Source organism: Empidonax traillii, unplaced genomic scaffold (genome assembly GCF_003031625.1).
Source record: "Empidonax traillii isolate 1590-97213 ecotype Southwest subspecies unplaced genomic scaffold, ASM303162v1 scaffold68:size1967880, whole genome shotgun sequence".
NCBI lineage: Eukaryota > Metazoa > Chordata > Aves > Passeriformes > Tyrannidae > Empidonax > Empidonax traillii.
In genome coordinates, this window is record NW_020955261.1 from 940,851 (window position 1) to 968,569 (window position 27,719).

Sequence of the window (27,719 nt, forward strand, 5' to 3'; positions counted from 1 at the left end):
GGGGGGGGGGGGGGGGGGGGGGAAGGGGGAAGAAGACCTCCTTTCCAGGGCATTTGGGCTCCACTGAGCACGCCAGATTGCCCTTAATTTCCTAATGAAGGCTTCACCCAGCGATCAAGTGCATCTGCCGTAGCTCATAAGCAGGATCACTGCAGTCTTAGGGAGATTTCTTGTTGAAATGGACAGTATCTGTGGCGTAAACTTACACGGGGGATGAAGGTTTCCAATTATATGGTAGAGCTGTGTCATGTTGGTTTAAAGAAAAACAAAAGCAAACCAACCCTAACCCTGGGTACAACAGGGAATCCTTCTATAGGTTGCTCTATTTCTGTCTGGAAAGATCAAGGCCAGACAAAGGACTGATGCCCAGTGACCTTACATTCTTCCCAGACTGTAATGTTCACTCTTTGTTCTTAAGATGTGAGTACACCCTGATGTAGGCCAACAGCAGTTACTGTCTGATTTCACACTCACCACTGTCTAATACTGCAGTATACCAATAAAGCATGGACCTTTACCAACTGGAGAGGTTGCTGTCTACTAAACCAACACCAAGCTTGATGAGACTATAAGCATGTCAAACCATTTAACTGTGTGTGCATGGAATTAATTTTTTATTATTATTTTTAGTTTCACCTGTACTGAAGGCTTTTACTCATTCTAACTGGTATTTTGCTGTAAAACTGTCACGGATTTAATTGTTTTGTCCAACTGCTGGCTGATGCTTTGTCCTAAATATGAGGAAATTGGTTCATTGAGAAGGTGCACCATTTCCCCAAATTCCGCTCTCTGCCATGGGCACACATTTTGAAGCTGTGAAATCAAAGTGAACATTTCTCCCTGTGAAGTTCCTCTTCAAGCCAAGCAGAGTTAGATTGGGTCTCTTCCTGAGTTGCTTTTAATTCCTGTTTCTTCTCAAATTCTTTGGTACTGCATTCAGGGATGTTTGTGCATGAATTCATGGCTGTGTGTAACTACTTTTCGAACTAATGAACTGTATCCAGTTTGATTCATGTAATAGGGAAGAGAAGCACAGCTTGATGAACTGGTTCCTCTCAAGCTTTTGTGGAAGTCAGTGGGATATTGTTCTTGCATTGAGGGAGAACAGAGCAGAATCTCCATCCCATAACTCTTCAGCAAAATGACTGTGCCTGGTTCACAGCTGGAGAGAGGGGATGGACACCCTTATTAAACTCTTCTCCAGTCTAAGGTACTTCAGTGATTGGTGAAGTGCATATGAAAACTCTTTTCACTTTATCTGGTGCTATCTGTCCCACATGTCATTTTGTACTATGCATCTTCCTCTGACCAAAATGTTTAGATACACCTTAGAGCTATGCAACCAGAGTGAAAAAGGAAAATTAAGCTGGACTGTGTGGCCACAGCAGCAGCAGCTTTGTTAGATACTTTCTTATTATGCTTTCTTCATATGCTCAATAATGCCAAGGTCAAAGAGGCAGCAAGTTGGGTTCCATCTGCCAGACTGGAGTTTAGAAAACACTGATCCCATGTTAAAGGAGAGTAATTGGGATATTGATGTCACAAGCCTACCCGGACTGCAGAGCAGGCCGTGGAGCAGTCATAAGAGCAAGTAAGCCCTGCAACATTCCAGGTATTGAGAAAGGTGGTTTTCTGGTTCTTAACATGTTTTAATTTATAATAATAATAATAACAACCTTGAGAACAATATAACATTTGACTTGGTGAGCTCTTAAGCTGTATGTGAAGTTTTCCAGCAGAATTTCAGTCACCTTCAATGATGATTGATGTATTCTCTCAGTTTCCATAATTGAGTAATTTTTGCTTTTTGGTACTCCACAGAGAAGGAGCATTCCCATGAGCATCTTAGCACTGCTGTACTATTCCTCACTGTTAAAAAAGAGTGTGGATGGATGGGAACTGTTTCTTTTGAAGCAGATGCAGAACACTAAATGGCCTCAGTTTGTTGTTTAGCAGCTTCAAGAGAGAAGGAAAAGAGGAGGAGTATCTTCAGGATATACTGAGTCCCATTTTTCTCCCTCACAAGAGGGGAGCTCCCCCATATTACATTAAAGTCTCTGACCAGTGATTTCTGATGATCTTATGCTGTCTATGTAATCAATAAAGAAAGAGGCAGCAGGCAGTTCAGGTCACCTATGATGTGAATTGACCTCTGGGAGAGACTTTCTTCATCAGCTGGAAAATACTGATTTTAACTGTTTTTAACTTGATATGAGCCATGTTTTAAAGCAGTATCACTCAGCCAGCCCAGCACTCCGTGGGCACCAACCTCAGCACCGGTCCCTGTGGGTTAACATCTATGTGTGATAGGAGGCTGGAATAAAGCAGATATGGCTGGTGGCATGGACTACAGCCTGTTTCTCTCTGGCAGGACACCCACAGTTTGCCAGTGCTCCTGTGCCTTCCCACCACCCAACTGCAGCAACCAACTAATATGTATTTTGACAGAGGCATAGCTATTATTTGATTTTAGCCGCTGGCTTTATTTTGTGTAGCACATTGAACATGTATGTTGGTGGGGAGCAATTGGAGAGACGTGTAAAGCTAGGAAGATAACCCAAAATTTCATATCCTATGGCCATGTAAAGTGCCATTGTCATTTCTTGGATTTTTTTTTCAAGCTAGATTTCAATCAAGTTTTACTTCTTCTGTCACCTTCCCTACTGCAGCACTTTAATCTAGTGTCTGGAGAGTAAACTAGCTCAGTGGAACTAAGAACCACTCCAGGTATTTTGGCATTGATGGGCCAGTCTGGCATATTGTGGTAAAGTGCATTCTCATTACTTGCCTCTGTCGTCAGCCAGTGTTTGTTTCTCTTCTTAAACCCAAGCTTAGAAAGTAATTGAAGCACATGCTTATTAATTCCTACCCACTCCACCAAGGATAAAATTTTTGTATGTACTTAAGCAATCCTTAGATAAACATCCTTTTGTACTTGTCTCTTGGTTTATGTGTATACAGCTGACTCCATTATTTTTGAAAGATGGCCCAAGTCTGAATCTAAATAAAAATCACTTGGAGTGCTAGCAAAGACAGTTCCATGTTACCAGCTGCAAACCTTTTAGGCCCCCAGTGTGCAGTACCATTAATATCTGTCAACTGACATACTAATAATTGCCTGTCAGTCAATGAATCCTTTAGGGTAAAATGTGAGGAATTTAGGTACCTTGTAAATAAGATTGGTCTTCTCCCTTCTATTTCTGTTTACATTCTGCAGCATGTAGTTGATGAGTAGAGCCTGTAAGAATATACTCTTCTGTGGCAGGAGGTCAGATAGAACAGTTGGTTAATACAGTTTAATTTATTCCTCACCTCTGTGAAAAGATAAAGTCACTGCAGCATTATCATGACCCATCAGCATGACACACGTCCTGATTGATTGGCAATGGGGGAGGAAAGACCTTCCATTTTCATTTCTTCATGGCTTTCTGACTTACAGCAAAACAAATTTGTTTCCCACCTTTACCAGAGCGACATCCAGTGTGTTGATCTTTATGTTGATATTGGTTGTAATTAGGCCCCAGAATGTACTAACGTAAGGGAATTTTGAGGCCCTTTCTTAATGTAGCTGCTTTCTTACACCTAGCTTTAATTTTCACTTGTTCAGCATACTGGCAGATGGGGCCTAACTGAGCTCTTGCTTGTAGGTGGTGGTGGTTGTATTTGGTCGCTGCTCATCCCCACACTGATAGCAAAAGGGAGGATGCAGCATTTCAGCTTGCTGCAAAATGACTTTGAGAATGTCAGTCATGCACTGATATTCAAGTCTTTAATCAATGGGTGTATGCACAATGCTGTGAGCCACCAGGCACATTTTTTTTAATATACTTTCCAGAATACTTTTCCTGAGATATGTCTTCCAGCTCTAGGATAGGAAGCCTTTTTAATTCATTGTCTATTCAATATTTTGTAGTTTGAAATACTTGAGTAGTACTGATAACAGTTCCAGTACATCAGAAGTTAATCTAGGATTATAGATAGGTGGGTAGATAAGTCAATATATCTATGTCTATCTATCACAGATAGGTGCTATTTAACTCCTAGACTAAAATGCCTGTGAACTTCTCACAGAGGTGCAAATCATTTATTTGCTGTCTTATGACAGGCATAGTGCCAGAATTTCTTTGTTCCACGTTTGAAGTGATATCACTTTTCTTATGTCTTTTGTAATGTAGTTAAATACTTTTAACCTTACAACCTTGCTATTAATCTGTTTCACTATTTCTTAATGATGAATTCCATTTCTTTTGAAAATACTGTATATAGTTGTGTGCTAGTGTCAATAAAATTGACATTTGTGTAACAAGCTGTGGCATTTTCTCAAATTTCACTGAACATTGATTTAGTGTGAAACTGTTGGTAAATCCTTTCTTCTTAGCTGTAATAATACAGACTTTTATTTCAGAAAAACACTGCTTTGACTCTGATTTATAATCGGCTACGTAACTGTCACAATTACGTAAACTGATAACTGTACTGGCTTTTTCCTTCTCTTTTCAAAGGAATGATTTATAAACATAAATTTGTTTGGAACTGGAAAACATTTATGTTCTAGCAATAAATCTTGAGTTCTTCTAGAGAATAAATAGGTTTTACTACTGGCCTAGTTATATTTATTTTTTATTATATTATGTTTACCAGAGCATCTCAGCTGTGTTTTTTAGCAACAGGAACATTTACCTGTCATAATTTAGGGAGGACACAAACACATGATAGTAAATTGTATTTGACCTTAATTATATACAGCAATGTATGTGTTTTGCATTTAATCTTAGATAGCCATAAGATGTCATAATCAAGAGCTTGTCACTTTTTTTTTTTTTTTTTGGTTCAGTTTTAGTGTACGATACCAAAACAGTACAGACTGTAAATGTTCTTCTGCATGACAGAACAGATCCTTCTTCTAAAACAGGTTTAGATTTTCAGAGGTTTGGAGGAGGAGATAACTGGGAGGACACAGGGCATTTTTGGCAAACTTTCTTTTTGTGCAGCCAGTAATCTGGCTGCCTCCCAGAAGACAAAATGCTAATTTCAATAATATTTAATGTAGTGTACATGAATCCATGGAAGTGTAATTAATTGTCTAATTATTTAATATTTTTAATTCAAAATTAAATGGGACTTTGTGAAAATATGAAATTGTCATGCTTTGTGCATTAAAAGTATTGCTTTTCTTATGTAAATGTAATGCTAGCATTTCCATCCCAAACAATCAGAGGAGCATGGAAAGACCTACAAGGTATAATATACATACTTGTGTTGTGTGTAGAAATTGGGAAACTAGTAGTTTTCTCCCTTCATGTTAGATCTGACTGGTCTTAGCAGCAACACTGCTGTAGAAAGTTATCGTTTTTCTCTAGACTTCAGCCATATAGATTTGTTCTAATTTCTGTCCTGTAGTTCCCTGTGAAGTACTGATTTGAGTCTTTGAAGTTCTACTTAGCTAGAAAAAATGGCACTCCTAGGGTGATTCCCGTATTGTTGTATTTATTCTGTTCCACAGAGTGGAATACAGTGGTGAAAATTTTTATATTAAGTTGTTGGTTAGGCTCACGGAATCACAGAATGGCCTGGGTTGGAAGGGACCTTAAAGATCATCTAGTTCCAACCCCCCTGCCATTGGCAGGGACACCTTTCGCTAGACCAGGTTTCTCAGAGCTCCACCCAACCTGGACTTAAACACTGCCAGGAACGGGGAATCCCCAACTTCTCTGGGCAACCTGTACTAGTGCCTCACCACCCTCATAGTAAAGACTTGCAGCTTGTGCCTTAAACCCCCTCCCTACAGAGACAGTAATTTCAGCCCAGTCCATCAGCTAAAAAGACCCTTAAGCAGTCCCTTGCTTAATGCAAGTGGATGCAGTTCCTCTGGCTTCAAGGCCATTTGGGCTAGTGTGAGAACCCTGATGGCTGTGTCTTGTAGCCTAGTTTCACACGCTGCAACTTAATATTGTAATTCCTTTTGGTACTTTCTTGAGAGAGCCTGTCCTAACTAACTTCTCTTTTATCATTTTTCCTAGCAGGTTCTCTGACTGGCAGCCCTCACCTTTCAGAGCTTTCCATCAATTCCCAAGGAGGACCATCAGTGGCAAATATGACTCTATCTCCAAACCTGAGCCCTGATGCCAAGCAGTCATCTCCCTTGGTCAGCCCTTTGCTGAATGACCCATCGTGCATCAGGACTGATGATGAGGAGGAGGTGAAAAGAAAAGTAAGGCATATGAAGACGGCCTTGGCTCTCTTCTCTCTGATATGTTGTAATAAATCTGTGCTGTTCCTGTTGGTTGAAACCTTAAGAGCATGTTTGGACAGAGTCTCCTATAAATCTAGCTTGTTTTTAAGGAGTGGAGTTTGGTAGTTTTTTGTAACAAAACAGTCAACTCCATAGTCTTACTGGATAGAAAATTTCCAGGTGACAGAAAGAAAAGGAACAGTGTTGAGCCTGTTGTGGGAGTGTCCAACTCAGGCTCTCCAGTCTGTCTCTGCTGAGAGCACCACTGGGAGCATCTGGTTGTAGGAGCAGAAAATGCTCTTTTTGAGCCACAGCTTGCAGAGTTCAGCTGGCAGTGTTTGGCTCAGAGTCACTGTGGCTCAAAACCATAAGGGAGCATCACATCCAAAATTGCTTTCTGAAAATAAAATGTTTGTCTGAGCCAGGGGGTTCTGGGTGCCTGCTGGCTCATTCCTCCTGTGCTGCAGGGCTAGAGGGGGTTGCTTTTGCCCTTCTGTGGCTTTTTTTTTTTTTTTTTCCTGAGCTTGGAGCATCTCAGGAGGAATAAAGTTGGAACTCAGATGGCTTTGCTGGAGTTTGTTTAAGGAAGATCTCTTTTCCCACTGTGCATAGTTAGCAAGATATGTGAGAGAAATTTGAGAACAAGAAAAGCCAAGAATCAGTTAATAGACTTAGGATTCTCTGTTTCAGTCCAGGTTATATCAGTTATCCCAGCTGATCATGGTTCCTATGGGGTTGTTTACTGACGAGGAAATACCCACACAGTCTTTGCTTACATGTCTTTTCTAGCGTATCCACTGCATTATTTGTCTTCAGGGAGATGCAGAGAGCAAAAGGATGTATGGATGGGTTTTTTTCTTCATTTTTGCTTCTTGAGTAACACAGAGGAAGATTAACTGGGTTCTTTTGGCTCTTCAGAATTAAGAAATTTTAAACCTGTAGCTTACTCTAAAATCCTTACCGTCTCCTGCTGTCAGATTGTCCAGCCACACTGGGAAAATCCTGTGGGTTTAAATTTTTCTGAGAGTATTTTTACTGTGGGTTTTCATCCCCATGATGAAACTTATAATAATCAGACAAGTTTTTGTCATTTAGTCAAATTTTACATGTGATTCAAATAGTCATCTAGCCTTCTTTGTGAACTTCAGAATATGCCCTGCTCCAGGAACAAACTGAAAAGAATATCGGCACCCCAAAGCTGTAGAAATCAGCGTGGCAGAAAAAGAAGTCTCTCAAAAACCCAGAGAAAGTGCTTGTTCTCTTGTGTTTGCAAGGAAGGATTTTTTTCAGGGCTTCAGGGTTTAGGAACATTCAAGTATGAGTCACAGTAACCACAAGCAAGGGTCACTGGTTTGTAACGCTCCTCGTGATTCATTACCTACAGCTTTTTTCTCCATAAAAGCAGAGGAAAACCTAATGTGTTTGCAATTTACAGAGATTCCCAACTGAGAAAGCTTACTTCATTGCTAAAGAAGTAGCCACTACAGAACGAACATACCTGAAGGACCTTGAAGTCATCACATCGGTATGTTTACTTAGTGTTACTCATGAAACATGTGAAGCTCTACTCGGCAGTGATATTTCATCTGCTCCATTTAACATCTGAACTGTTCCACACTACTTCTATATTCTGTACTGTAGGTATTCTTTGCAGTGCACAGGAGTGCTCCTCCAGGGAGGAAATAACACAAAAACCAGAAAGTAGAGGTTTGCACTGTGGTTAGTAACATGCACTATGAAACTGTATCAGGTTGAGGAACTTGGGACACGGTTCAGTTATATTTTCTTGCTCTCATGCTTTGTGGTTGTAATTACTAAAAATGCCTGTGGGTTTTCAATGACTTCTCTTAAAACTGAAGTAGCTCCTTAGGGGCACATATAAATGTTTTCTACTGGATTAAATGCCCTCCATTTAACATGAAATATTGTGGAGTACCTCTTTGAATAATTCCGATTCTTCAGTAAGTGAAACTGCGTGTAAAAGGAATCATTCATCTGCAGCATCTGATCAGAGTGCAATTGTTAAAACCGTCAAGGGCAAATGCGTGCCGTCTTTGCACACACCCCAATAGTCTTGTTTCGCTTCCAAGAATATTGGTGGAAGATCTGACCCAAAATAATAATTGTCTGTGAAAGGGCCCTGGATCCAAAACCCCTTGTGGTGTGACATCATCTCCAGGACTCTCTCAGTTCTTTAATTGCCCCATGAGGTGCGTTGCCCACTCCTGTGTTGAGTGTTGTGGCAAGGAGGACATGCTGCAAGGGAGAGTGTTGGGACCAGCTGGGAACCAGGCCCGTACTTTCTCCTCAGCTTCTTGTATGTTCTAGGAGCCCACATGACAGATGCAGCTAATCTGACACCAGCTTAAACATAGCCAATGGTTTTTACAGTTAAAAGTAACTGTGGCCCAGCTGTTACTTACCCTGGCTTTTTGAGAAGCCAGGCCAATGAGGGAAGAGGCCAGGTTCTGAGGGACAGTGGTCATTGCTGCAGTCTCAACAGCAGGTATGCAGATATGCTATGTTTCACCCAGTGACTGCAGAAACAACGTTTTAGCTCTTCAGAGCTAAACCCTATTTTCCACCCTGGTCTTCATTCTTGTGGTAGGCAAATTTGAATTTGCTGGTTAACCAAGAGGGCTAGGCCTGAAGATTAGCATAGAGTTGTATCAACTTTGGCCCACAAAGACTGGCCCAGGAGGCCAGAATTGAGCATCATCAGAAAAGGAAAAAAAGCTGTGCATGAATTTTGAGGCTTGGTGGCTGTGCCTCACCTTTAGTTGTGCTCAGTGTGGAGATAAAGCAGGGGAGAGGGAGGCTTGGGAGAGATCTCTCTTTATCCCAGGACTGGCTCAGCTCCAGCTGATGCAGTGTCAAGCAAGACTCTGTAACAACCTATTATGGTCCGAACAGGCTTCCAGACACTGCTGGAAGTCAATCACAGACAGCTGGAAACCCTTAGGGCAGTGAGGAGGGAGTAGTGTTACCATGCTGAAGACAATAATCATTGCTACCTTGGCAAGCCATCTAGTCCTATGGCTTTCTTTATTTCACCCATAGGTCTGTTAAGGCGAAATTAGGAGAATATGGAGCAAAACTGAGGAGGAGCCTATTTCAGTCTTTACAATGCTTGGCACTGCCCCTCCTATTTTCTGATAGTAGCGTCTTTCTCTTGTTCCCTTTGCAAAGTGTGTGATGCACACAGCAACATGGGCTTGTGTGCTTAGTGTACCAACTCCTGTCAAAGGGATTTCAGACAGAACTCAGAAAAAGAAAATGCAGAGCATATTTTTTGGTTTACTGGGTTGTTTGGAAGTGTTGCAAGTATTGCAGTGCTCTTTCTCTTGCACCTACAGCATTGCCAATTCAGTTTGTTCTGATCAGTGATGGCAAAGGGGGAGGGAGTTCCTTTTTCAACTATGCAGGGCCTGACCACTGATAAGAGCTCCAGTTCACCAGTTCACTCACTGGGTTGTATTCCTGGTGCCAGCTAAACCATTGCTGGGTTAAGTGCTATGTGTATTTGGGTTAGGTGCATAAAGACAGCAAATGATCACACCTGCTGCATTCCACCCACTGATAATTTTGCTTCTTTTTTTTTCTTTTTAGTGGTTTCAGAATGCAGTGAGTAAAGAGGATTGCATGCCTGAAACACTGAAAAATCTCATTTTCTCCAACTTCGAACCTTTGCACAAGTTTCACACTGGTTTTCTCAAGGAAATTGAGCAGAGACTTGCTCTGTGGTAAGATTCTTGATTCCTACTTGTCTATGTTATTTCATGCAGTTTAGCGTTTTTGCATTCTCTTCTTACTAACTCTTTGTGATCTACTGTAGTGATTAATTTGTGAAAGTTGCAGGTGTTGGTTATTAACAGACTGAGTTTATTGAATTGTGCTTTATTCGTGTTTACTTGACAAACTCTGTTGTTCAGATATCTCAGGTACAGACATATGCAAATGAGACCATAATTCTGTATGAAGCTTTCTCTTGCCAAATGTGTGTGTTTCTACATGGCAGCTCTTCTGAAGAACATGTTGCAAGCAAGGCTTGTCAGTAATAAAGAGGGAGCAGTGAAGGACCAGGTCCCATTTCTGTCAAAATAAATGTAGGCTAGGGGCATTTCAGAGACCTGCTTTTCCAGACCATTCTGCAGCTTCGCAGCTGTGACACTTGCAGGGTCTAGATTCACTCTAAAATTGACAGAGTGTTGGAAGGGGACACTGGGCTTAAAAATTATCTATCCTTAACATAATAATGAAAGTGAAACATGGCAATTTTGCAAAAGAGCTATGAAGTGAGTACTTCTTCCCTGGCAGGACTCTTAACTGAGTCAGTTCATTTGACCACGGAAATCTGAAGAGAGGCAGCAACACACAGAAGCCCTCTGCTTGCTCTGATTAGACCTATCTTGACTAGATTGATTTGCTTGGTGTAGGCATTTTTTGGTAATTTGTCTTTGGTGCTGAAAGCTGAGCTTTTCCTTCTCACTTAGAAAAGTGACAGTGGAAAATTATTTGAAAGGCAGACCTGATGGGTGTTAATCAGTTTAATGCCTCCTTTAACTAAATAAACAAAACAAAAGCAAAACAGTCTCAGAGTGTGTGAGTTAGCTCTTGCAATGTGATGAGTTAGATTACTGAATGAGGGCACAGCACTTTGCAGACTAGTGCTAACCAAATCCCCCCTGCACAGTTCCAGAGTTAGCAGGTATTTTCTGAGAAGAGGGGAATGTGATACTGCCTCTGAGAGCTGATATCCTCATTCAGGACTCTGGTTGATGCCTGACGTATAGTTACTCCTAAGACATGCTGCACAGCCACCCTCTCTGTATCTCTTTTTCATTGGGCTGCTACTTGTGTTAATTGCATTCCACCAAGGAACATTTATTGCAGGTACTCCAAGAAGGGTCTTTCATATGTTATAAAATACTGATTGTTTCTTCAACCATGGTGTAAAATTAACAGTAGTTGGAGTTAATCTCCAGCTAGTTGCAGTTAAGGGTGTGTGGTGAGAAAAGATAAATACATACAATTAGTAAGGGGCAAGTTCTGCCCTCTATCAGACCAGTCTAATCTAGAGAGCTTGGTGGGCGCTGACTCCTGGGGCACATGTTGAAATAGATACCCCCTACATCCTTCTGGCTGCTGATGGCATTTCAGGTGGATGCCAACCTCCTATTTAGGTGTGATGTTCTTCAAAAATTGGATGATACTGCAATAACAGCCAGCTGTGGAAAGGTGACATTATAGTAAGTAGAGGGAAGGGTCAGTTATGCTAAAAGAAAGAAACAATATTTAGTCTTTTAGACTTTCCATGGTTTTACTTTGTTTCTCCTTTTCAGTTAGCTTCTTTTCAAACTGAGTAAGCCTTTATTTTCCAGCTTTTTCTTGGGTCCTAAATCTACGGTTTCACAGAGCAGTAAACCTCAGTTTAGAGTCCTAATATCATATTTAAACTGCAGTTACCTTTTGATTTAAAGTGCTGATCTGCTATTAAGTTACTTTGCAATCCAAATTTGTTCAATAATATTCTGCTGAGGTAACTTTGTCCCAGCTGGGCACCTCATTTTGACTTTGTCAGCTCAGATATTGCGTGTCCTTCCACAGTTAGTGTAATGCCACTGGGAATTCTGTGTTGGCTGCTCTGATTCACTTAACAGAAAACAGTCGTGTTCCTGCCCATGGCCTGCATTCAGTTTGCAATGAACAGCATGGATGTACCTAATGTAATACCCCTGCTGTAGGCAGTGATTGTTTTTAAAGTTCTGAAATATTTGAATTCGTGCCTTAGGAGGGGAGGCAGACTTGCTGACAGGTATTATTTTGGAGGTGTTGATGTTTTTATATAATGCCACAGATGCTGAGATAAGCCACGAGCAATAAACTCTGTCCCATAGAGATTACTGTTTAATTAAACAGTGAGTGACAAAATTAAACAGCCCCTCAGCATGTAGAAGAAGCTGGTGGCAATGTGGTAGGGAATTTCTTCACCAGTGTAGTCAAGGTCAATTAGCTCAACGCCCATACTGCCATGATGGTACCTCTGTCTTTGGCCCCAGGTGGTTTTAAGCCGGTGGGCTCCGGCTGTGCTCACCATCACAATGCAGGGCACTGCCCAGCCTAGCTTCTCTTGGGCCTAGCTGAGACGGTGGCTGTGGGCAGGATTCCAGCCAACTTATTTAAATCCCACTCTTCTATGTCAGTTCTTACATTTCTGGCCAGGTGGATGGGAGAAAGAAGGTGGAACACTTGTCCTGAGACCTGAGTGTGCTCTCCATTCCTCTGAGGGTGACATGTCCTATATGAAAAAAGGCCTTTGAATGAAAGGGTTGCGGACTTCAAGCTGCTGGAAACCCCTTGCTACCCACGTATGTTGTGGGAGCTTGTGTGAGAATAAGAACCTCCTGAAAACAGTCATCTGTGTTTCCCTAGTGAGTAGGATGTTGGGTTTTATCAATTTAAACTGCAGTTCAGCCTGCTTACTCTGCATAAACATTAGTGTGTTTGTCTAAGGATTGTTTCAAAGCTTCATACTTCATGTTGGAAGCTCTTACAGGAAACCATTATCTGCTCTTTTAGGCCTTGAATCCCCTTCAATTTGATACTCTGCTAAAGATCTGTGAGGAGAGCAAGGCTGGCGAAATTGTGCATAACAATTGTTTGACAGCTCTTTGCTCTTAATTTGTTCAAACATCTATAGACATTTAGAATTTGCCTCAAAGAAGCTCAGGTGGTCCACAGTGTTAAAAGCATTTCTGGCTCACTTGAAGGCTTCTAAGGCTTCTAAACCATTTGAATCTGCAGTCAGAGGAAGGCTGTCTCCTACAGAACATCTTAAGGGCCAGTATCTTTTTGATATGGTTATAGATTCTGGCAGGTCTGATCTGTTTCTTTACACAATTCATCCATTTTTCTCTTTAGTACTGCATTTCCTAAGAGCAGCACATATCAGTGTCCAGTGCACAGTGATAATGTTTTTAATAAGACGTGGTTTGATACTGACACCAATAGCCAGCTGTAGAATTCAGACAGTTACTGCATTTTTCTGAGCCAGAGTTTCTTTCTGGCCATGAAACGGAGCAGATTCCTGGTGGTTTTATTGCACAGCATCCTAAGATCAGTGGTACCATTCTCTGGGCCCTATTTTCTGCCCTGCCTGTGCTTTTGCATAGTGCACAGTGAAGCAATCCATGAATCCCCTCAGTTGCTACAGCTGTGCTGAGCCCTGGAGACCGGCCATGTTCTTGGGAACAAGCGAAATACCCCAATAGGCTAGTTGTTTGAGGAGGGGAAGGATGACCTTTGGTGGATACCAACAGGCATGGTCCTTTAACCTCTCCCACAGGAAGGGAAGAGGAATAGAGCAGAAAGCTGCTTCAGGAGGGAGAGGGAACAGCACATATCAGTCTATCCTGTTAGCAAGTGCCAGAAGTGCTGCATCCAGCACCTGGGCATCCAAGTCCTACTCCAGGCTACCAGGACTCACATAGGTTGCTCCTCAGCAAGGTGCTGGGTACACCGCCAGGAGTTCCTAATCCTTTTTGCTGGGAGAAAATATGGGAGGCGTATCTCAGTGACTTAAAGCTGGCTCCTTTTCCCAGAGCCTTAGAGATTTTATGGCAACGAGGAAGAGGTGGGGCAGTGCAGGCAAGGGCGAGACGTGCTCCATTAACCTCTGGTAAGTTGAATCTGAGAAGTCATTTGGGTTCTACTCCTTCTTTTACCTAAGCTGTTTATTCAGCTATTAATTTGGGCCACAAGCACCATTTTCCATCAAAAAAAAAAAAAATCGAGCTCATCTTTCCATACCCCTTTAAATCTTTGTATTACAAGTTTCCACACTGGTTTCTTTAAATGCTGACAGAAAGTGGCAAATGGAGAACCAGAAGTTTCCCTCTTTGATTGACTGCTGAGCACTGTAAGAGACTAATCCTGGGGCAAACTGGGATACCTATTTCTGCCCTAGGAATCCCTCATCAGACAGCAAAAATCTGCATTTTGAGCCTTATCCAAAGCTCAAGAAAGAAAGAAAAAACACTGTGTACTTCTCAGAAATGCAGGCAGACTTACTCTCTTCCAGGGAAGCTGGTAGTTTGACTCCTAGATCACAGGCACATCTGAGGAAAACTGCTACTCAGTATTACCAGATGTGACTGTGTGGCTGGTAATTTGGGGGAAAAAAAAAAAAGATTCTCAGATTTTAGCATATGAAAGGAGAAGGCTCAATCAGGACTCATGGAAGCAAGTTTGAAAACCTGTAATAAGAAAGCACTCAGGGAGGTGTAGGAAGATGAGCTAAATGTTCATTTATTAACCATTTTCTGTTTGAGAAATAGTACTTGTGCTCAAGAAGAGCAGCAGGATAACACAGTTTATATAAACAGGGGAGCAGTCCTTATTTGCTGTCTCATATGCAGAGTGCCATCTATTTGGTTGGTTCTGCATATCTGGCGAGAAAGGATGAAGAGGACAGTTTCAAAAGTGTCTTTGTCCTTTGTGCAGAAATGAGGTATGTGTTGTAATACAAGCCTCTGAGTTATGCATTATGAATTCCTGACACAAAGACACTGAGAGGGGCTTGGTGCCAGCGCACTGAGCTCGAGGATAGTTTGCATTGCTGAAGTCATTTTTGAGTGCTTCTGGGGATTGGAGCTGTGCTACACCCAAATTAATTGGAAATTGTTAGGGAGAGAAGTTGCTTGTCCAGGATCTGTTAGTCACAGCTAGAACCATATTACTTTCATCTGAGTGGCTCTCCTGGAGGGATGCACCCAGGATCAGCTCTGAGGCCGTTCCATAGCAAGATATGAAATGCTGTTGCATTTACAGTATTTTTTCATGCATTGGTTTTACTTGCTCTGATCCTTTTCTGTTTAAAAGCATTTCTGATGCATGTTTCCTGTAGGCTGGGTTTCTCTCACAACTGGGATAGCCAGCCAAACTCTTCAAATGTGTGTACATTCCCCAAAGGGTTGGTGTGACTTCAGTGAAGCTCTGATGGCTTCATCAGTACATTTCTTATGCTCTGGGCAGTGTTTCATGCACCACTTACTGCTGAAAGGACAGCTGCAGTGCTGGCTGGAATGGGCAGGGCAGTAAGAAGCACTGTGTAATAGCAGGGTGTGAGCTAAGAAAGGGCTGTTTTGCTTTTATCGACTCTTCTTTTTGAATTACAAAACAGACACTTTTGACTTTTTATGACTAAAAGCTAAAGTTCTATACTAAAAAATGCCCTAAACATTCCCCATTACAACTGCCTTTCAAATAAGAGTAATAAGTGCTCGAAGACCAGCTATAATATCCAGGAGGGAGATGATGTTCCTCAGCATGTAGCAGAAGATCACACATTGTAAATGTAATTTTTTGCAATTGATTTATTATTATTACTTTGACTGCAATTGGAGGCCTGCAATCAGAGATTTTTACGTTCACCTCAGAATCTTTGTTGAGAAATCTTTATCTTCTTCTTTGCTTTGCCACCAACCCCATCAAACTTCTGTTCGTTCTGCTACCATTCAGGGATGATTGAGGATGTGGGATGACTTGAAATTTCTTTCTGTTAACTTTTCAATTGTATACACTAAGAATTTCATATCATTCAAAAATCTGAGATAGTTACTTGTGTAGTCCCTGTAAGTCAAGGTGGTGACCATTTGTAGTAATATAAATAAGGTAGCATCTGAATTTCTTAAGAGGTATAAAAGTCCATCTCTTCATCTTTTCTTGCAATTGTACACTTCTATTACTGTAAAATGGAAGGGACTATTTGGAGAAACATGACAAATGACCTGATTATACAATAATATCTCCACTATTCATTATGATTTTCAGTAGCTTTCACTCATACAATGTGAGTGGAGTGAGGGGATATTATGTTTGGGGAAAGCAGCCCCTACATCTTCTGTAGAGATGGGGATCATAAATCAACTCCTGATGAAAAGTTGTTAAATCCTAGTTCCTTTGTCCCTCTTTGTCCTAGCTTTTTCCCTCATCAGTGGCAGATAGATACCATGTTCAAACAGTGACCCATGAAAACAAGGAGTAAAAAGAACAATTTAGCCATTGAAGCACAACAAATGAGCAGCTTCTTTCCTCTCAGCAAGCTGAGTGTTGTTATTCAAAACATACACCGCAGGGAGAGCTCTCTTTTGTGCTCCTGTGCTTTGGGCTGTTGCAGCAGTAAGACATCATCAGATAGATTGTATGTTTGGTTTTTATTTTTATGTTCTGTGTATTTGAATGCTCTTTTCTTCGGGTTTCTTCCTGGGTGTTTTGGGGATTTACATGTTGAGGAGCTGGGAAATGGGGCATTGTAGCATAAGGTTTACTCTGGAATCCACTGTGGAGTGAGGTTGGGATTTTGGAGGCAGATGTGAAGCCGTCATGTTCCTCCATGCCTGGCTTCAGCTTTCCCTGCCTCTCTGTTCCCCATCACAGCCTGTATGCCTATGCACCATTCCCAGTGGGAAAATCATCCTCTGTTGCGAGGGGCAGCATTTGCATAGGAATTAATAATGAAAGCAAGAAGAATTGCTGAAACAAGGAGCAATACCCAGCCATCGCATTTCTGTATTTTCTCCTAAGGAAACCTGGTTTTATTTCTTCGGGCAGTATGCACCTGCATGCAGCATAGGTCCTCTCTATTGGCCTGGGTAGAGGGCTCTGGTGTGATTCAGCTTTTGACTGTTCAGCCAGCAGCTGGACACAGACTGTTGCTTTTGGAGAACTCCCTTCTCTCTGTCTGTGTCACTCCGCCAACATGCAGAGTAAGATTTGAAAGCCCTCAAAGTCACTGGCCAAAGCCAATGAAGGAGAATTGCACTTGATGCTTTGCATGTGACCAATGTGGTGAAATGCTGTGCAAGCAGTCAGTGCTGTCTGTGCTGAAGAGGGGCCAGGGGGTCAACCTTTAGGAATTAAGGACCTGACTGTTCAGTGAACAGCTGTGCTAAATATTAGCTGTTGGAAGCATTCACTGTGACTTCAGTAGGCTTGAGCTCAGCCTTCAAGTAGCTAGCTAATAGATAAGAAATTTGCAACGTGTATTCTAGCCAGCCTGTATTGTAGCCTTCAGATCAGAAAAGCGATGTCTACTTAGAAATAACATTCTGTAATGCTGTACTTAGTATTTATCTTGGCAATAAATAGATAACTATATATCTTTCGTGCTCAGAAAGGTACAAAATTGTTAAAGTCTGTTAGATTAAATCAATTGTAGAGACATGAAAAAGGATCCAGGCAGTGCCAGACAATAGCCCATAAAGCAAGAATTCTTATAATTACCAGATATGGTGTTGTTGTTGGCATCAGTACAAATTCATCTGGCTTTAACATTTCTGGGATGGTGTGTAGTTGCACAGCATGTAGCATTTGGGATGGGATGCTGCATGCTTGCTCCACAGGTGGAGAGTGGTTTTCCCTTGCTTCCTGCCAGCTTAATGCTACTGCCTTTGACTTCAAGTGGTTGTGGTTTTCAGCTGGGGACACTTTCATATGCACCACTTTGAGCAGAGCTTCACTGGATGGAAGTTTTATTTACAACCTGTCAGAGGAAATGTTAGTGGGGAGAGCTGCTGGAAGGGGAAGGGAAAGTCAAGGCACAGCATAGAGGGGAGATTATTTGACAGACACAGACTTCCTGGAGGCAGAAATTGTACTTTTATGCTCAGGTGATGTGGAGACTGTAGTCTTGTGATGCCCATACATACCTCTGCTCTTCCTTGCAGTTTAGACCATTTCTTAGGCATGATTTGACTATGACAGTGCTCATCTAACATAGTGCTTTTGCAAAACTGGTGATGGTAATTGAAGTTATCACTGACACAACTCAATTTCTTATCCCAGTGTAACCTTTGGCAGGTTTGGAAAAAAAACATCAAAAATCTTGTTGAGATCTGGTTTTCCTTGCTTAAATAGGCATGTGAGTTCTTGGGAGACTTAACACAATAAGAAATAATTAAAGATAATCTATGAAACTGGCTATTGTTCAAATGACATGGAACAATCCCTTGTTTATCAAGTTAGTCTCTTTGTCTATTGAAGGATAAAATAGATGTTACTATGTGGTATTTATAAGCTGTGCCCTCTACATTTCCCAGTTAGAAAAGCATGCAGAGAATTTATCCAATATAAGCATAACCATGTTTAACTTTACAAAACAAAGTATATGTCTAAATATATATCTATGAATGTAATATGTGTCTTGCCAGTGAAAGTATATTTCTAAGAACAGCTACATCCTCTGTGATTCATTGAGCATGAGACCTCTCTGGTTAAATTGCCCATACTAAGGAATGCAGGGTTTTATAACCTTGTTGTCCACTTATTCTTTCACAGCACACAGAATTGTCTTAAAGGTGTGAACTACTGCAAATGAGTGAAAAACAATATATCCATTTAGCATAGAACAGAGGCCACATTATCCTTGGATTTATTTATGTTTTATATTTATACTTATATATATATATATATTTATATAAATATATATTTTTATATATTTATATTTATATTTATATTTATATTTATATTTATATTTATTTATTATGTTTCTGTCCTCTTCCAAGGTAGTGCATTTCTTAGGCTGAATTGCAGTTGCTCACATCAGGACTGGATCTGTCTCCCAATACTCAGATGTGAGAACTGAACTGAACCATAAAAATTGAGGACAGCAAGTAAAAAGCCATGCTGTAGGAAACTTGGATGCAGTATTAGAAGTTGGAAAGGGGAGGAGAACAGTTCTTCTCCCCACACAGCTCTAGTGATTTTCTTTTGAAAGCATAACTTGGTTGTAACAGATCCATACCAGTTAGGTTTTTACAGTCATGGTTTTTCCTCTTCTGTTTTCTAAAACGTGTTTGGATTCAGTCAGAGCGTGGTATCCTTGCCTGTCTCACACATGGGTTTAGAAGCAGGAATATCTTTTTCATCAGGAGTTGGGTTTCTCCCAAATGGAGCACTCATCCAAGTGCAGCTGGCTGGGTGGGAGGGAGCAGTTTGCATTTGTAATATCATAAGTGACACCCTGAAAGAAAATTCCTACCAGTATGTAACACTTATGAGTCAAATGCAGATGCTGGATAGATTTTTTTTTTTTTAGTCCCACTGTCCTTTACATAAGCAGAAAGCTTTTCAGAGCAGGAACATCCCCCAGGTCCTGTTCTGGGGTTCAGACGTTCTTTCTGAACAGAATTAACCTTCTACTCTAAGCCCACATATTGTCATGGGATTTTGATATCTTCTTTTTCCCAAACCATTTTCAGCCTTCTCTGGTGTGTTTAAAACTGCTAAAAATTTTCTTTAGAAGTCTAATCCTTCTGTTGAGTGCCTGCCCTTTCTGTTGTTAGAAGTGAAAGCCAGGCAGGGTGAAAGGTGTACTGTACTTGGGAATTACATATTTGTCAGGAATATTCCTCACACGCTTCTTAGCAGTGGAGCATGGGGGTCAGAATTTTAAAAGAAATGAGCTATTGAGTTTCTTTCTGTGCTTATAAGTGATTATGTGGTTTTATTGCATGACTGAAGTGTGTGGTATTTCTGTTGCTGACAGGGAAGGCCGCTCTAATGCTCACATTAAGGGAGATTACCAAAGAATCGGAGATGTTATGCTAAAGAACATTCAGAATATGAAGGTAGGAGTGATCCTATAACTATTAAGCTTTGACATGGATTAACATTAGCATGCTTTCCATTTTCATATGATATTGCCTCTTGTGCTCTTGTCTGCCAATTGTAATCAAGGATTATACTATGAAAGTTTTCTTTGATGAAGTAGCAAGCATTTGATGAGACATAAGATTTCAGAATTACAAGCTGATTTTAAATTGTCCAGCCCCTTTCCTCCATTCCCCAAATATAGAAGCAACAAACACAAAAGTTCAGAAACATTTCATTTCCAGCTCTTCTTTCCTTCTAATAAGAAGGCAAAGCATTGGAATCTGTGGGGATAAGGAGACTGTTCAAAAGCTAAACATGCCTAGTTTTTCATGCAAATATACATGTTAACATATTGCAGGAGTAGTGACCATAACCTGGATATTAACTAGTCTTGGAAAAGTTATATTTCTGCACTACAGTGACAAGTTAGATGAAAGGTTTTTGAATCAATGAGAATAATTGCCTTCAATCCCTTTAAAGCTAGAAGTAAAAATACGTGTATGAATGGTAATCTAGGTGTAATACTCAGCAGATTTTGCAACTGTTTTTTATCTGGTATTGATGCTTTGTGTTACTGAGAAAACAGCATGGAATTCAGGCACGGGAGCCTGTGAAAACCCTATGGACTTTTACAGTATGGATATAAGGTTACTTTACTATGTCCAAGTTGGTGTGGGGCAAAACACGACCCTTCACCTTTGGTATGGTGATCTCAAAGTGCTTTTGAAACTGTCCAATAAATCCTTCCTCGGTGATTGCCACTTGGCATTCTGCAGTTAGTAAATGCAGCAACCTTGAGCCCTTGGCTGGAGGAAAGGGCAGTTTAGTCATTACAGCTCTCCCAAGATGTTAGTTAGTACTGGATTTATCTTTCAGAAAGACAGAGAGACGCTCAGAAGTTAAATGATGTGCAAGTGATTATACAGCAAATCAGAAGAAGGGAGCTTAGAAATCTCCATTTCCAGTCCCCAGCATAGACAGCCTAGTCACCCTACTCTCTCTGCAGTGTATTTAGCCAGGAACTGCTTTTTCCCCTCAAGGTATAATTCAGATGCACTGGCAGAAATATAAATTGGACTTTTCTACCCCCATCGCTCCATGCACACCTTCACTTACAGTTTTTAGAATATCGCGGAGCTTCTGACAGATTCTGCTCTTGGTACCTTGCAACATTAAATCCTTTGCCGTCTGCAGGTCCTTCTGGGACACTAGTCTGAGGACAGTGAACAGTCTTCACTGTAACTAAGTCCTGTCAGTGCGCTTTCAGCCTTCCAATTTTCCCTTTCCCATTAGAGGGTTTTACTTCTTTTGCTTTGAGATTCACCACTACTGATTAGCTGATATGTGAAGGAAAGAGGCAAAAGCTAGTTTAACTTAAAAGAACTGCACAGGAAACAGTAAAATTAGTTAACACCCTACTTATTTATCATGAGACCTATTAAAAGACCTGAAGACTGACATTTCTTGTTTAATTAACATAGGAGAAAAGTTAAGAACAAGAAATTAATGGGCAGTCTCTACAGCAATCTAGGTCTGCTGTGTCGTGCCTCAGTTACAGACTTGTAAAATGAATATGCAGTGTATCGAGGAAGCAGCTTAGCTATAGGGAAGGTATGTTTCTGGTAAACTTGTCACAAATCACAGGAGAGAGAGTTGACTAGAAATGTGTCAGAAAGCACAAACTTCAGATTAAGCAACAGTTTCTTCTCAAGTACATTAATTTTATGCATTCAGTTTCTTTTTGTTTCTACCTAATATTTTACCAGATACTGGAAAACTTTATTGGACTGCTCAGAGAAGCCCTGTGCATCCTGAAGAACCAGTTCAGCTTTAGCAAAACACAAATTGATTCCATGTCCTAATTATTAAAAAAGAAATCTACTGAATTGTTTTGAAAGGGACTTGTAAATATCTGCAATACTGAGACATAAATGAAGTTACATGTTTCATGCAAACCTCATTCCCTTGCTGGTGCACTGATTGCTTCCCTATGGGGTGGGGTGATTTTAGAGACTGCGCTAAAGAGAAGAGACTGTAGTCCAAGAATGAAGAACTGTAACATATCCATTTTTGTTGGACAGCACCTCTATTTTTGTGTTTGTTCAGATTCCCAGGAGATGCAACTTCTCATGAATAAGAGGGCAGCAGAAGCTAAAAGTCCATTTGCCTACATCTCAACTCCCCAAAAGCACCTAAGGGAACTGGGGCAACTAAATCCCTTCATCCTTTTAGAAAATTCTGTTTTCTTTCCTAACTCTGCATTCACATTGTCTTGCTGTCTCCCTCTTGCACCCAGTTGCATGAGCTATGTTCATGTCATCTCCTTGGCTTTGGATTTCTCACTGATAAGAGACTTAGTTTTGTTGACTCATGTACTTTTGTTTCACAGGGAATGCAGAACGGGTGGGGGTGTCTACTTCAAATGAGTAATGCCATTTCAGAGCCATTGTGTTTTAGAGTGATTTTGTTTGCTGAATTTCCACTGCTGTGCTAGTTGGACGTTTTGCTGGAATAGGTTTGGGCTGAGTCATCTCTCACAGTGATCGCTAAGAGCTCTACTACATCCTCTTTTCTTTTGTGCATATAAGCAACTTACAATTCACCTGCGGAAGCACAATGAGATTTTAATGGAGTTGGAGAATGGGATCAAGAACTCTCGCAAGCTGGAGACCTTTTGCAGAGACTTTGAGCTACAGAAAGTTTGCTACTTGCCGCTCAACACCTTCCTTCTCAGACCTTTACACAGGCTTATGCACTACAAACAGATAATGGAGAGGCTTTGCAAGCACTATCCTCCAAACCACACAGACTTCAGGGATTCAAGAGGTAAGTAACAGAAAAGACACCAGTTCTTTGGGTTGTGGAATGGCATTCTACTCCATTAGATGTGTATGGCTGGACAAAAAAAAAATATATTTTTTTTAAGCTTACATTGAAAGAGGATTGAGTTGCAAAATCCAGCACTCAGAACACCAGAAACAGTAGGATTAAAGTTATATACACATTATGCCACAGTCTGGGCAGGTATTTGAAAGAGAATTCTGCTGGGGGTTATTAAACACATAGAAATGACAGAGGGTTCAGGAAGTTTCTTAAACTGAAAACAGTTGGGAGATTGGGAGAGAGCACAGGGAACGTACTATATGTGCTCCTCTTGTTCCTTACTTTCCCTAGATCTGCTAAGAACACAAAATATTGGCGCAGGTGAACCCTTGATATGACCCAGGAGGGCTGCTGTTATTATGTCTTTTGTTATATTGTGTTATTTGCCTTTTTTTCAAGACATACAGTGTACTCTACTACCATTTCCATGATTTGTTTCAGGAACTCAAAACAGCTGGCTTGCATTTTTTTTTTTTCAAACACGAAAACATTTCCCTCCCATAGTCTGGAATCATTGCCTGCCATTTCTTTCTGATGATTTGTTTTCCTTCTTCTTTACCCCTGTCTCCCACCCCTGTTGTAAGCTATGTATGTTTAAGGATATTTCTGTTATCTGTACAGTTAGCATCAGTAAAGATCCATGGAAGAACCTGGGCAGGCAGCAAGGCTGAGCATAAGTGCTGCCAGCCAGAAGGTGTAGCTGAGTTCGCTGGCTGAGTTCCCTCAGATTCTGTACAATGAGACCCACAGCATGCAATGCACAAAATGTGGAGGTGACCTGACCTGTGGCAATAGGAAATGCCACAGAGGTCTGTGGCACTGAAGTGCTGTGTGGCACAGATGTTTGCCCAAATGAAGCTACTGCCTGAATGACCTCAGGGAACGCAGTGAGGTAGTGCCTTCATTTCCCTCAGCCAAGTCTAGATGATGAGGATGAAGTGTCTGTTCCCAGCGTGCCGCAGGCAGGGAGAAAAAAATGAATGTTTTTTTTCAAGGATAAAGAACATCCCTAGATTGATTGGAGATATAGGAAATTTAGTCCTTTAGGAGAATCTGTTCAGTGGTGCTCTGAATTGACTCTGGTGTTCATACAAAGTTCTTGTGACTAAAATAGAACAAACTTTGGATTCAGGAAGTGAACTATCTCTTTATTACAGCACCCTACCCTTTCTACTCCATAAGATGATTTCCAGAGTTTGTGTAGGTAGCTGAGCCTGTGTGTGCCTGAGTAGCTTTACACTGTGAAGAAGAGTAGCACAAAAAGATTTGTGAAATGGGTGCTGCAGATAAAAGCCACATTTCTTTTTGAACATTCTTATAAATTTTTAATAAGCACTTTATGAATTTGTCCATCTAGCTGCTTTGGCTGAGATTTCTGAAATGGTGGCTCAGCTCCATGGCAATATGATAAAGATGGAGAACTTTCAGAAGCTGCATGAACTGAAGAAAGACTTGATGGGCATAGACAATCTGGTGACCCCAGGAAGAGTAAGTAACAGAGTTGTGATCAAGATTTGATGCGATTTTTAAGTATTAGGTGTGTTTTAGAAACTTGTTAATTAGGGGCAGCTGTGACATTGCCTTTCCTCGTACAAACCTCATGGGTTGAGATAAAGACAGTTTAATAGGTAAAACAAAAGTTGCACGTGCAGGCTAAGCAAAATAAGGAATTAATTCACTGCTTCCCGTGGACAGGCAGAGAGATGTTCAGCCATCTCCAGGAAAGCAGAGCCCCATTACCTGTAAGAGTTACTTGGAAAGACAAATGCCATCACTCTAAACATCCCCCCTTCCTCCTACCCCCTGCTTTATATACTGAGCACAATGTCACATGGTCTGGAATATCCCTTTGGTCAGTTTGGGTCACCTGTCCTGGCTATGTCTTCTCCCAGCTTCCATGCACCCCCAACTTCCTTGCCAGGATGGCAGTATGAAAAGCAAAAAAGGCCTTGGCTCTGTGTAAGTCCTGCTCGGCAATAACAAAAACATCTCTATATTATCAACCGTGTGTTCAGCACAAATCCAAAACACAGCCCCATACTAGCCATGGGGAAAAAATTAACTGTACCCCACCCAAAACCAGCACACCATAGAAAACAGCAACCTGTAAAGCAGGAAGAGGCAATCCTTTTTACTGATTTTGTTAGATTTGTCTTTTGTATAGATTTGGGCAGTTGTAGGCTATTCCAAACATCTATTACAACAGAGGCACCAAAACTGTAATATTTATCACAGAGCTCAGAGCTTGAACAGTTGCACATTTCCTCATTTCGCACTGCGTTTATTTTTTTTTTCAGACAGAGTAAAGGAAAATAAGACATTTGTGCTGGAGAACCTTCAGCCCCTTCACAAAGCCTTGCTTTGAAACTCATGGCCCTGGGGACAAGCAATCTTTTTAGTCTACATGTAACATAAGGCAATCATTTGAGACAAGGTTGCCTTAAGTAAACACTCTGAATTGTGCTAAAAAACCACCAACATCTCTTTTTTACTTGTCATGCTTTTTTTAAGAACAAAGGCTTATTTCAGAATAAATGAGCCACAGTGTAATATTTGTAGCCTTTTTTTATTTTCCTAGGCACACGTATCTGTGCATGCAAACTTGAGAGTTGTCTGTTGCTGAAGTAGTTTCCTCCCCACTCCTTTGACTTTTGTATGTCATACACAAAAATAATACTTGCAGCAAGTGAAATGCTGGGGTATGAAGGTGATGTGCCATTGGGAAGGTAGTGCTGAGCACAGGTATTTCTGGATTTGTGGCTGTTCACCACTCCCTCACTCTGCTTTTTCCCTGTCTCCAAGCAGCTGCCACAGCTCATGTTTCTTTCTAGTGATCCACAGACTGTTCACATCCTTGGCAAGTCCCTCAGGACATTTCACGGCCCATGCATCTCTCTATCACATGAAATTAAATGCTGTCATCGGGTGTTTCTGCTACCCTATTCTATTTAAAGACCAAGCAGTCTTCCTGTCCTAGGAAGTTCAAGGAAAAGGCAGATGGGGGGGCAGAGGTTGTTTGCCTGCCAAGGCAAGAAGCATTGGCCACCACGCTCTGGCACATGCCCAAGATGTTGCTGCTTCCAGCCCTTTGGCTGCTCTTCCGGCTCTGACTGAAGTCCCTGCCCTGGCGCAGGCTGGGCTAGGAGGCAAGTGCCACTGTAACCCCATCCTTTTCATGTTGCCCCAGAGTGGGATCTCTGCTACCACCAAGCTGGTACCCACACTGGACATGAAAACATCCCACAGTTGGTTGTGCATGCACGTTACAGTGACCTGCAGCTCTTGTCCATGTGTTAACTCAGCACTTGTCATGGTGATGCTAAGCCTGCTGGTGACTATCAGATGGTACCGTATAAATACTAATTATGATTAATACTCTTTGGTGGCCAACAACAACTTCAAGTGACCTCTCTGGTAACATGAGCCTACTGTGGTATAGGGATAACCACCTCTAGCCACTTTTCCCACCCCTTTAGCCCTTAAGTAATGCAGGTGGGGGGACTGGACACATCACAGCAAGCCTAAGACATCCAGATTGTCTCTCCAAACAGATTTATTTTAGACAGCCAGTTTACCAAGGTGGTAAACTGGTAAAGGATTCCGACACTTTAGATAGGTTTTAAATGCACAGTTATGAGTAGAATGACCTTAGAAAGATTGTAATAAACAAATATAAACCTCTTTGCAGAATCTGGAGGGAGTGACTGAAAAACTATATTTTCATGAGTTTCAGATAAGTGAAAGGGTGAGTTACTGCATAATTCACAGTAACGCCAAGAAATACAGCATTTTTCAAGTTTCAGATGTGCTACTTTTCATCTAATTCCATACCTAAACATTCTTAAGCACTTTGATCTAAATTAATGTGCTGTATTATATGAGATGGATGGTACTGGGATAACTCACACTTCCAGACAAATATCCTTTTTTTTTTTGCTGCTGATGGTGATATTGAGTTGTGTAGCTGATTTTGCATTGCAGTTAAGAGATATGTATGCTACACGCACCACAGAAGCTTACCAGTGGCGAAACAATAACATGAAGGGCAACTTACCATTAGTTTTTACATCATTTGTGCCTGACAAATATTCATTCAAAACTGATGAAAGAGGGAGCTGTCTGAAGTTAAGTTTCTTAATGTTAGGTAAAGAAAATGTTGCTTAGCTGAATTTTCCTAAAATTAATGAAAGGAGTTTATCCTAAAGACAGTTACAAATGGAAAGAAATTATCCTATAATTAAATGTTTAACATATTTAATAAAATGTAAAGTCTTGGTGATTGGTAGTCAAATCATTCCTATGACCAAGTAGTAATATTTATGTTTGCATAATAAAAAAATTGTCATTTTTGCAGGAGATATTTTTTTTTAAATTTGTTTCCTACAGGAGTTTATTAGACTGGGCAGCCTTAGTAAGTTGTCTGGAAAAGGTTTACAGCAACGGATGTTCTTTCTGGTAAGTAAGAAAATGGTTTTTCTTTATATAATGAAATGTAACTCTAGGCAACTATTAGACATACTGTTAGACATGAATTGTGAATTACAGTAAATATTTTTAAACAGCCTTATTTAAATTGACATAATACGTCACCTGTGTAGCTGGTTGTTAAGAATTTACATTTCTCTCCAAATCCAATGTTACTTCTTGTTACAAAGATAAAAGTAATTTTTATATGACAAGGTGAATATAATGGTAAAATATTACCTCATGGCACTTTGTCTTAGATAAACGCAGAGTTATTGCAAAATGAAAAGTGGCACCATGGGTAGTGATTATATCCAGAAAAGAAGATAAAGAGTGACTTCTGGTGATACGAACAGTAATCCACATAATGCTCTCAGGACACAGAACCAAATTTTTCCATAAACCACCCAGTTTCAGCCCACGGATGTCCGACATATCAGTGAATATGTCATTATCTGGAGATACATTTTTCAGCTCTTGCTCTAGG

General features: G+C 40.8%; 1 protein-coding gene across 8 annotated transcripts in view; it reads left to right on the forward strand.

The window, feature by feature from the left end:
• Positions 1–27,719, forward strand: part of FARP1 (FERM, ARH/RhoGEF and pleckstrin domain protein 1) — a 200,812-nt gene that overhangs the window by 163,132 nt on the left and 9,961 nt on the right. For 7 of the 8 annotated variants that reach the window (XM_027880338.1, XM_027880339.1, XM_027880337.1 and 4 more), the window contains exons 14-20: positions 6,021–6,211; positions 7,668–7,757; positions 9,842–9,975; positions 19,779–19,860; positions 22,474–22,711; positions 24,126–24,256; positions 27,155–27,223. In XM_027880338.1, coding sequence (XP_027736139.1) covers positions 6,021–6,211; positions 7,668–7,757; positions 9,842–9,975; positions 19,779–19,860; positions 22,474–22,711; positions 24,126–24,256; positions 27,155–27,223 — 935 coding nt within the window. The remainder of the gene's footprint in view (positions 1–6,020; positions 6,212–7,667; positions 7,758–9,841; positions 9,976–19,778; positions 19,861–22,473; positions 22,712–24,125; positions 24,257–27,154; positions 27,224–27,719) is intronic. The other variant, XM_027880335.1, reaches the window with a different exon arrangement.